General features: G+C 40.1%; 1 protein-coding gene across 2 annotated transcripts; it reads left to right on the forward strand.

Moving 5' to 3' along the window:
- Window positions 1–512: 512 nt before the first annotated feature.
- On the forward strand, window positions 513–10,290 carry LOC117829700 (G-protein coupled receptor 26-like). 2 transcript variants are annotated; one of them, XM_034707323.1, is made up of 4 exons: window positions 513–1,414; window positions 2,323–2,436; window positions 2,588–2,701; window positions 8,527–10,290. In XM_034707323.1, exons 1-4 carry the CDS (start codon window positions 747–749, stop codon window positions 8,753–8,755), a joined length of 1,125 nt encoding a protein of 374 aa, XP_034563214.1. In that variant the 5' UTR covers window positions 513–746; the 3' UTR covers window positions 8,756–10,290. The 2 variants fall into 2 exon arrangements, with proteins under 2 accessions (XP_034563214.1, XP_034563215.1); XM_034707324.1 differs by lacking the exon at window positions 2,588–2,701.
- Window positions 10,291–10,640: the final 350 nt, after the last annotated feature.

Raw genomic sequence — 10,640 nt, forward strand, 5'->3', positions numbered from 1 at the left:
GCAGGGTTTGTTCTTAACTGTACCTTTTATTATTATCATGATACTGCTTGCTATTCTTAACTCAGATATCCTTTAAACTGAATCCACCTCATAAGACAATGATAGCATTACTTATTATGCATGGAATAGATAATATAAATAATGAAAATGAACATACAGAAGCATTCTAAAAACATGAGATGAGTCAAATACTCCAAATCTGCATGTCTTTTCCCTGTAAACACAGAAGTTCAGAATACAAAGGATTGATTTTGTTGGAAATCAATGCAATTATATTTTTCTGGCGGGAATCCCCACTCCACTCACATAGTTTTTTTTATGTTGTTCTGTTTTTTCAAAGGAGAAGAAAGACAGATCAGTGAGCCCACACACTGTGCAGTGTGTGTGCGGAGGGGTGATGCCTCGAGAGCGCATCACAGGACGACAAAACCCCTCTGCAAGACGCAGCGCCAGAGTAGAACAGCTCTGGTGCGAGAGTCTGATTTCCTGGAGTTTGAAGAAAAAAGGGGGAAATCGTTCCGAAGAATACTTAAAAATGCTTCCTATAATGCCAAAACCGTTCTGATCATCTTTCCAGGACCGCGTACAGAGACAATGTAGTGGAGGCAGAAGGGAGGACTCCACCGGTGGAGAGATCTGGGGATGCTTGGACACGGTTATGGGTGATTAATGCCATCCTGTAGAGGTAAAACAACACTGGATATGCACAGAAAAAGTAGGAATAAGTGAGTTTCGGGGCGCACAGGATGGACACTGCGGAGGTAATCCTCTCTGTGTTGGTGGTTGTCATTATTATAGTGTCGTTGCTGTCCAACGTCCTGGTGCTGATCTGCTTTCTGTACAACCCGGAGATCCGCAAGCAGGTCCCAGGTCTGTTCAACCTCAACCTCACCTTCTGTAACTTGTTGCTCACTGTGTCCAACATGCCGCTCACTTTGGTGGGACTTGTCAGTCAGGCTCAGCCCGGGGGAGATGGATTCTGCCAGACAGTGGGCTTCCTGGAAACCTTCTTATCCACAAACTCGATGCTGAGCATGGCAGCTCTGAGCATCGACAGGTGGATCGCGGTGGTCTTCCCCCTGAGGTATCACTCCAAAATGCGCCATAAAGACGCTGCGTTTGTGCTTGGATACACGTGGGTGCACTCGGTGTCCTTCTCCACGGTGGCCGCGTGCCTCTCCTGGGTGGGATACCACCGGCTTTACGCGTCCTGCACCCTGGCCAACCCGAGGGCGAGCAGCCGGACGCAGTTCGTTATCTTCACCGTGTTTTTCCACTCCTTTACCTTCCTCCTGTCTTTTATAGTTTTGTGTTTCACATACCTCAAAGTGCTGAAAGTGGCGAGGTTTCACTGCAAGAGGATAGACGTTATTACCATGCAAACTTTGGTGCTGCTGGTGGATATACACCCGAGGTAAGACCCTTTTATTTCTTTACATAGCCTATTCTGCAAAACACACTTCTTCCTTCACTATAGCACCATCTCATTAGGATTATTAAACAAATAAGGAAATATCAAGCGTTGTGTCATTAACAGGGAGTTACAAGTAAAGAGAACAAACTGTACTCTTCTAACTCCATGATCAGGGTGCTATCATCACTTTTAATATTATTCTCAAAGTTTGCTCTGTCCCTGTTAAGAACAGTAAGGCTACAGTTAATGAAGATTTAGCAATTTTTCGGCTGACATTTTAATTTCTCATCAGTATTCTGTGAGTGCAAAATCTGACCCTATTGAAATGTCACCCAGAGTTTATTAAAATATCATTGCTTTACTCTGCATCTATACAGTAATGCTAAAACTAATATATAGTCAGTGTGTGTGCGTGTGTACGTGTGTGCGTGTGTGTGTGTGTGTGTGTGTGTGTGTGTGTGTGTGTGTGTGAGACATGTAAGCTAAAACCTTATTTCATTTAATAAGTGTGGTCCCTACTATATGTAACATCCTGTTATGAGTCCTCATAATATACCAAAAACAAGTATAAGTGTGTTTTTATAATAAAGATCAGAGCTACTGTCTATAAAGTGCATGCTAGTATTTTATGTCCTGCTTATCTTTACTCACAATGATGATTTAATCATTTATAACCGGAAGTCATGTGTCATCAAGACATCATATGTTCATAAAGAGTTAGAAATTAAAATTGAATTTTTGGAAGAACAGGATCCTCATTTTGCAGTGTTTGGGATAAAGTTGTCACCTTAGTTAAATTGAACTCCTTCAGAATGCTATACTCACTCCATGCTTTTGCTTAGCTAAGTCACACATTCTCATGTCTTTACTGTGTTTTTATGCATCCAATGAACTTTCTGTGTTTCCAGTGTTCGACAGCGTTGCCTGGAGGAGCAGAAAAGGCGACGACAAAGAGCCACAAGGAAGATCAGCACCTTCATCGGCACCTTCATGCTCTGCTTTGCTCCATATGTGATTACAAGGTGAGTGTTAGAGATGAACCCACAAGCAGGTGGGTGGAGAAACTACACTGGCACACTGCAGCGTACACACAGCCCTTTTGTTTAGCTGGTATCCCTGAAAACCCCCCTCCTTCTGCTGTCATACCCTCCCTCTACTTCCTCCCCACACCAGCCGGAGTTGGAAGATGAGATTGGCTGACCTTGTGATAAGTAATATGCCTCTGCTGTTGTTGCTGCAGCACCAGCACTTTTCTCCTCAAGTTCGTCCGGTGCATCAGTTTGTCAGGTAGGATCCGCTCACATTAATCACCAGCCAAAGAGAGGGTGTCAAAACACACACGTTATGTGTGTGAGTGGACATATAAGGATATGAGAAAAATTAATTATAGTAGGATGAAAGAAAGATATGAATTGCTTAGTTGTTACTTTCAATGTAATCATTTAAATCATCAAAGAGATGTAGATTTCTTTAAAGAAAAGGTTAAGAAGAAGAAGAGGTAAACAAATTCAGAGTTGTAATATTCTGTGACTTCAAAGGCTTGTTTTTTTCAAATGAAAAAAAACCATGAAAATATTTTATTTTTGCGCTTTTTCATCTTGCTTTGAACATTTTCAAAGCTTCTGTTTGTCTTTCAGTTCTCCACAGTTAAAGGGGCATATTACCAAACAGAAAGATAGGTTGCTGTGGTGAACTTTTGGAAAATATTTTTATTTTCCCTCCACTCACATTGTTTTTTTTATGTTGGTCTGTTTTTTCAAAGGAGAAGAAAGACAGATCAGTGAGCCCACACACTGTGCAGTGAATGTACTCTAGTACATTTGATGGGAGCAATCATTTCTGAGATTTGTGAGCGCCTTACTCTAAACCTACAAACACGAAAAAAATCAGTTTAGGTGGTCTGTATAATCAAAAATTTCTCTCTTGCTCTGTTTCACCGGCATCAACAGTTTGTTTCATTTTACAACTGTAATCAACTCAGTGATGTGACAATATCCATGGCATAGCATCTAGTTAAATCTGCATTCACTTTTTGACTGTTCATGGTTGAATATGCTTTTTCAAGATTTCAACCCTGCTTAGAGAAAGTTTACAGTATGACATTAAAGGTGCAGTACATAGGATTTAGCGGCATTTCGCAGAGCAGACTTAGTAACAATGGAATCTAAAATTCATAAATGTGTTTCAATTAGTGTATAATCCCAGAGATTAAAAAATGTTTTGCTTTTGTTCACTTAGAATGACTCTTTTATATTTACATAGGAGCAGGTCCCTTTCCAACGAGGCTGGACAATAGCATAAAACACACAAACTAGTAACATACATGCTTTTGTATAAGTGAGTGGCTGTTTGAAACCCACTGGTTGGAAGACGAAGGAGAAGAGAGTTGTTGTGCAGAAAATAATTTGTATTGATGGATGTTTATGATAGTAAAGATATAAAATAATGGAGGATCATACAGCTTCTTGGCCTCAAGGCCACCATCACTTCACCAGCTGGAGGGGTGAGCAGGGGACAATTCAACCTAGTCGAACAGCTACATAATGCTAAATATTCAAATTTCTACACACTATACCTTCAAGACACAGCATGTAGGATTCAGATTCAGAGAACTTTATTAATCCCAGAGGGCAATTTGGTTTGCAGTGTACCAGCTTGTTGATAAACAACACAAACACTAACAAACAGACAAACAACAGTCAACATGTCAGTGACAACAGCAGTGCAAGATGGGGCTGGTCATAAAGAGTGAAATGATGTTAAAATAGACTAAAATAGGAATAAATACTAAAAAACAAAACAAAAAAACACCTTATAAATACACAACTTCACAATTTCACAAGGAAAATCTATAGCACGTCTTATTTTGTCATTTAAAATTAACAGATACTGTTAGACATTATTTCAGTCAATTAAGGAAAATGGTTCAAGAGATTAGAACTACTGCCCCTAATTTCTGATTTCCACATAAGATGCTAAAATAATGTTGAAGAAGATTACATAGATTTCTTGATGGATATGAAATGATTCAACATTTTTGACACTTATTTTCTATTAACACCTTTAAGGAACTGTGAAGAGGTTTCATGTTGTGTTGATTCTGATGACCCCTTTGAACAAAACCAGTAGTGTTATTCTGGGATGAGGACTGCATTTCCCATGAGCACCATCACCAACTCTTGCAAAGATGTGACTTTTGCCAAAATGGATACAGATCTTTTCTGTAATACTAGTTTGCTGAAGACACTTTTTAGTAGGATGCAGAGTGATGAGGTAAGGCATGATTTATAGATACGTAAAAGTATTAACTGTAGTCTTTGTAAACTCTGATTTGTCACTGTTGGTTAGCTTACAGAAGGTGAGCAGACATACCGGTCTAATGTTACCTGTCACAGCCCTGCTGGCATGATGTGTGCCCCGGTGTTCCAGTGAATGTCAGAATAATGTAAATGTGCACTCAGTTTAACTCTGAAAGAGCAGTCTGTCTTTTTGAATTTATATGATGTCAGCTCACAACGAAAGTAATCTCAGGAAACTTTACATAACCAGACAACAAGCACTAACAATTTGTTGTGTTATCAGGAAACTCTCAGTATTGAACGACCACAGTGGCACCGTACACGCTCTTATCCTGCAAATGGCCCTTTTACTAATTACAGTGTGAATACATTACACTAAAAGCTCCTGATCTCCCTTTCTGATGATCATTTGTTGTCTGGGTCATCATGTGTTCAGTGAAAGATACGCTCTGCTTTGCGGTGAAGCTGACTTAACCTCATGTTTGTCGCGGTGATGTAGAGTGTGTGGGCAACTGCCACTGATGGCTACTGGCCTATGTGTGCTGGTGTTAATGTGCTGACAGAGCTTGACTGTGGACAGAGTAATCATATGGAGTGCCATAGTAGAGGATCAGCAATCTTTTTATACCTTTAATGACTCCACATATGGTAAAATATTTCTCTACTTACTAGAAATTAGTGTTATTGCTCCAATTTGACGTCTTTATGAACATGACATAGATCAGCTGGTTAAATAGACAAAAGTAAAGAGCTCATTAGGGTGCCACTTCATCAAATCAAATATACAGTGGGAAAAAAAGTCCTTTTCCACCTGGTGCTGGAAAAACTCCCTGCTTGCAGCCTTCACTCAGTCTAATACAGGATTAAATAACAATGAAAGTTATTGGCTTGTTTCCAGTCCCTCATTACTGCTTACAAAAGCTGGTTTTATTTGTCTGATGGCTTTTGACAGGAATGTCACTGACTGCAAATGAGAAATGCACAGTAGCTGACAAGAGGCAAACGCACTACAACCACCTGAAAGATTTCCATCATAAGGCGTTTTTCAACCACAGGAACTTTACCCCGGAACTAGGGACTTTACCCCTGAACTACGTGCATTTCGACCGGAGGAACCAGGGTCTAAATTTTCTCCCCCCTGAAAAGCCCCTGCTTGGGGGGGTAGTACTTTTCAAAGGTCCTAGGACTTTCAGTTGAACGTGAGGGAGTTCCTGGGAATGCATATTAGTTGAGTTTTTTCATTAAGATTTCAAAATATTATTTAATATAATTTTTTTTCTCCATACGTCACTGGCCTAATTTGCACAATCTACCCTGAACTTCAGCCCGCGGTCGAAACGCAGACAACAATGGTGGCACAGGAACCTTTTAGTTCCCGGAAAAGTAGTTCTGGGGGCTAAAAGACCCCGGAACTCTTGGTTGAAATTACACCTATAGTGCCAATTCAGAAATGATGCAAACTCAAAAACACACAAAAAAAGTCCCCCAAAAAAATGAGCAACATTGAAATGCTGCAAGAACAAAACATATAATATAGGCGGGTCCATCTTGTAAAGCTTCAATCTGATACACTCGTTCAGAGAGTGACCTGACCAATCAGAGTTATTTCAGGAGAAACAGGTGGTAGCTACGAGTGTGATTTAGCTATGGTGTAAGCAAGCCTGTTAACAAAGGCGGCCCGTGCAGAGTGTAGCGTGGATGCAGCTGTAGTGTCAGTTTGATCAATATTTCTTCAGTAAAAGAAGAGGAAATAATATCTTAACAGACTTCTCTGTGGTTTGAGGTATGTCGAGAGTGATTTTACTTCCCTCGATCTGCTTGGAACAATAGCCAATCAGGAAGCAGGCTGACTGAAGAAGGAAGCAGAACAAAGGCAGCCATGGTGAAAACAATAAACAGGAGGCATAAAGTTAGATGACCAACTTGTTGTTTTGTGGCAACAACATATCCCATAAAACACACCACAACTGAACTGACAAGAAGGGGGGTTGAACAGAAATTGTTACCACAATGGATGTACCAGGAAGTGAAGCAGCTAGCATATTTTTGTTCGACAACCATCGTGGTTGTCTGCTATGTCATGTGACCAAAAAGATTCTGCTAGGTTTCCAGTTTTGAGAGCCAGGACTCTCATTGATCAGATTGTGGTGTTCTGTGTTGGCCATATCGGTGCACTCCACACACTACAAACCTGGTCGCAGTCTGAGATCCTCTGGCAGTGCTCTGTTAGCTGTTCCAAGGACCCAACTGAAAACCAAAGGGGACAGGTCTTTTTCAGTCAGGGCTCCTACACTCTGGAACAGCCTGCCAGAGGAGATCAGACTTGCAGAATTGGTCCCTTGTTTTATGTCATTACTCAAGACACATTTATACAGAAAAGTTTTTATTGTGTGATTTTATTTAATTTTAACACTGATTTTAAGGATCTGTTTTATAATCTTGCATGCTTGGGGCACTGGTGGCCTACAGTCTCACGTACAGAGACTGCAGTCCTCATAGTAGGGGTCGCCGGTTTGATTCCCAGCCATTCAACCATTTCCTGCATGTCTTCCCCTGCTCTCTACTCCCCACAGTTCCTGTTTCTCTTCAGCTGTCCAATAAAAAAAATAATAATAAAAGGCAAAAAACAGAAATAAGCTTGCATGCTTTTTAGTTTTTATTTAATTTTATGTTTATTTCTCCATTTTGCTTTGCACTTCTTCTTGTTTTTATTGCCCACTGTGAAGCACTTTGTTGCCCACTGTGAAGCACTTTGTTACCTGTATTGAAACGTGCTATATAAATAAAGTATTATTTTTACTATTATTATTATAGGAGCATTATTTGTCATCATGTATGGGGTCTCACACATTTTTAACATCTGTTGAGATTTTAAGAGTCTTTTTGTCAGGCTCCCTTATGATCAGACAAGTAGAAATTAATTTTAATCAAATGTACTTCATGAAGGAAATGAATTACAGAAGAGAATTAAGCAGCCAAAATGATGGACTTTTCAGGCTGAGGTTTGTGGAAACAAGCTTGGACATATCAACCCCTGAGACCAGCTGATGTTAGTGAGAGGAGAGAGAGAGAGGTCGCTAGCAAGGTGGTTTTCTTGCTGATTTTGGCTGCCACAATTCTCTCCCATCCCATCTGTGTCCTCCTTATCCCTACATCCACAGCCCTGAAAAGCTCTTGGCTACTTCAAACTTCACCATCATTCACCATTGCTTTCATTTGATTATTTTTCATTTAAAAGTTTATTTTTGGTCCTTTATGCCTTTCTTCAGAGGGATTAAACAGAGTAGAGATACAGATGGATAGAGAAGGAAACTGGGAAGAGAGAGTGGGGAATGACATGGGGCAATGGACCACACTTTGGAATCAGAACTTTAGCATCTCCACATGTGGCGTGCAATTTCACTGCAAACTGGCACTGCAAACTTGCACCGCATTTTTTAATTTGCAACCCATTTGTTAAAATGAAGATAATTTGGGACGTTGCATTTGACCTCGTCAGCCACCGTAGAAATAAGGTGACATTGTAAATCTACATGAAAAAGAGGACACTTCAACACTTTCTGGAGTTTATTTTGTGACTCACTGTAAAAAAAAAAAAAAGGAGCTGGAGACAGATGAAGGGAACTTAATGAAATAAATGTGATTACTTTTCATAATTATAAAGCAGTTAAGAAACACCCTCCTTCCTGTAACAACATCTTGCAAACTGTATTTCTATTTCTGCATAATAAGCTTTGAACATGCACATCATCTCAAGCATACTGATGCATCTTTCCACCTCTCTCTCTCTCCTCTCTTTACGCTTGTCTTCAGGATCGTGGAGTTATTCCCAGCGGTGCCTATCAACCCCCACTGGGGAATTGTCTCCAAGTGCTTAACTTACAGCAAGGCAGCCTGTGACCCTTTTGTGTATTCCCTGCTGCGACACCAGTACAAGAAGACATGCACTGACATCATCAACAGGCTGCTGAAGCGGAGCTCCTTGAACGCGTCTGGCCGCAGACAAGAAAATCAAGGCAACAGCATACCGACAGCAGAGTGACAAGGAGCAGGGGATGATGGGATACAGCCTGAGGGTTGACCTGGGCATGGTCAGTGAAATATGAAGCTGATTTATCGCAGATGAAGAAGAGAACAAATATTGTTTGTTCCTGACCACGTCTGCTTGAATTTTGTCTGACATGCCCGAAAAAACAGAAAGCCACTACAGACAAGGGCAAACCCCTGCACAGTAATACCACTGTGCTTGCATACTGAGCACCCAGAACAGCAGATCAGTGCAGTGAACTTATTGTGAGGACAATAAGCAATGGCAGGTTTTACTTCCACCTGGAGAGACAGACGAGCTTACCCAAGGAGAACGGCCAGTTCCAGGAATCATTATTCTAACTACAGTAGCTTTTATTCTAAAGTTAGATATGTTGCTTTTGCAGAATATCTCTTTGTTTTGATGTTACTGTAGTACATATTCTCACGTTATCTTAAAACAGAAGGAGTTAGAATAGCTGTATGTTTTTTATGTCTGTGCAAATGACAAGTTGGTATTGTATGTAGCACTGAAATCTAGCCTAACCAAAACTTGATACAAAACCAGAAAAAATGGAGTGATACACACTCTGAGTCAAACAACATTTCGGTACTTTTATTTTTGTAGTAGATATAGTGGAGTTTAACAGCCAATGAAGGGAAAAAAAGCAAGATTACAGGGCTTTTTTGTGTGTTACATTTGCGTGAATATACCGCCATTATTTGTGCTTTCAGCTCCAATTTTGAAGGACTCTTTAGTGACCCAGCAAAGGGTATTAATGGGTAAAATTGGCCTTCAAACCGGCTGCCTTTGCTGTCATGACTGACTGTGTGCCCCTCAGGTTGTTTATTCAAGTGGAGCGTGATTGACTGTACTTTCCCCTCTGTACTCACAGAGAGGAGTCAGTAGAGTATGCTTCATGCTTTCACACACATCTGAACGAGATGGACAGTAATGGAACATGGTACATGATGTCTTTGTTTTCCGTTGCTTGGCAGAGAGATCATATGAAAACAGATGTTATCATGTGATATTAAACAGCAATGGTGACCATCCATGCAAAGATACAAACAATCCTCAGAACAAAGCAGCTCTGGTAGCAGAAATAATCCTTTTTATAATGTTAGATGTAATGATGAAAAAACCTTAAAGGCATCGCCTAATTTTTGTTAACCTGTTACAATTAGTGAATATGCTCATATTTATGTAACATTTGAAGACAACTACTTTGATTTGAGCCTCTGAAACAGGCTAGCGTTGCTAAAAAATTTGAGGGTTAGCTATCTAGCCAAAGTATTTTTTTCCATATATGTCATTATATTGTGATATTTAAGAAACCAATGTAAAGATATATTATGATAAAGTGAATTGTCCCCCTGTTTCGATAGGGTCTACCTCCAGTGGTGCTTCTTATCTCTTCTAATTAACAAAGCAGTATTGAATTGAACAGTTTTCAGTGAAACTTTTTTGAAAAGCCTTTACAAAACAAAGGCTACACATTTTAATCAATTTTAAGTGAGGTTACAGATTTGAATCTTCATTCCATGACCTTGTGAAACAACCTGTTACCTGCCAACTTGGCTAAGTCTTTGTGAAATAAGACTACATTTCCCATGAAATATAATATTTACCAAACACATTTACAATTCCAGTACAATACAATGTTCTTGACTGGGAGTCAAGTCAGTCATGTCCTTATTTGGGCAAAAACTTGTAATCCTTATATCTTCTGAACCGTCGCGTTAGAAAAAAATTCACCCCCCGTACAGTGTGTGCCGATAGAGAGATTAGCTACGTAGAGCCATGCCGTTTTTTGAACCAGGCTGTAAACATGTTTATTAATGCTGCAAAGATCATCTTTTTCCCATTCATGTCTATGTGGTTTTCGGTCCTTCTGCAG

The sequence above is a fragment of the Notolabrus celidotus genome, chromosome 18 (genome assembly GCF_009762535.1).
Source record: "Notolabrus celidotus isolate fNotCel1 chromosome 18, fNotCel1.pri, whole genome shotgun sequence".
In the NCBI taxonomy this organism is placed as follows: domain Eukaryota; kingdom Metazoa; phylum Chordata; class Actinopteri; order Labriformes; family Labridae; genus Notolabrus; species Notolabrus celidotus.

What these genes read in the sequence shown, in the direction of transcription:
- LOC117829700 (XM_034707323.1), top strand. Translation starts at nt 747, where the DNA reads ATGGACACTGCGGAGGTAATCCTCTCTGTGTTGGTGGTTGTCATTATT. An exon ending in GCTCCATATGTGATTACAAG is followed by an intron (nt 2,437 to 2,587) that starts GTGAGTGTTAGA and finishes TCCCCACACCAG; the next exon opens with CCGGAGTTGGAAGATGAGAT. An exon ending in CCGGTGCATCAGTTTGTCAG is followed by an intron (nt 2,702 to 8,526) that starts GTAGGATCCGCT and finishes GCTTGTCTTCAG; the next exon opens with GATCGTGGAGTTATTCCCAG.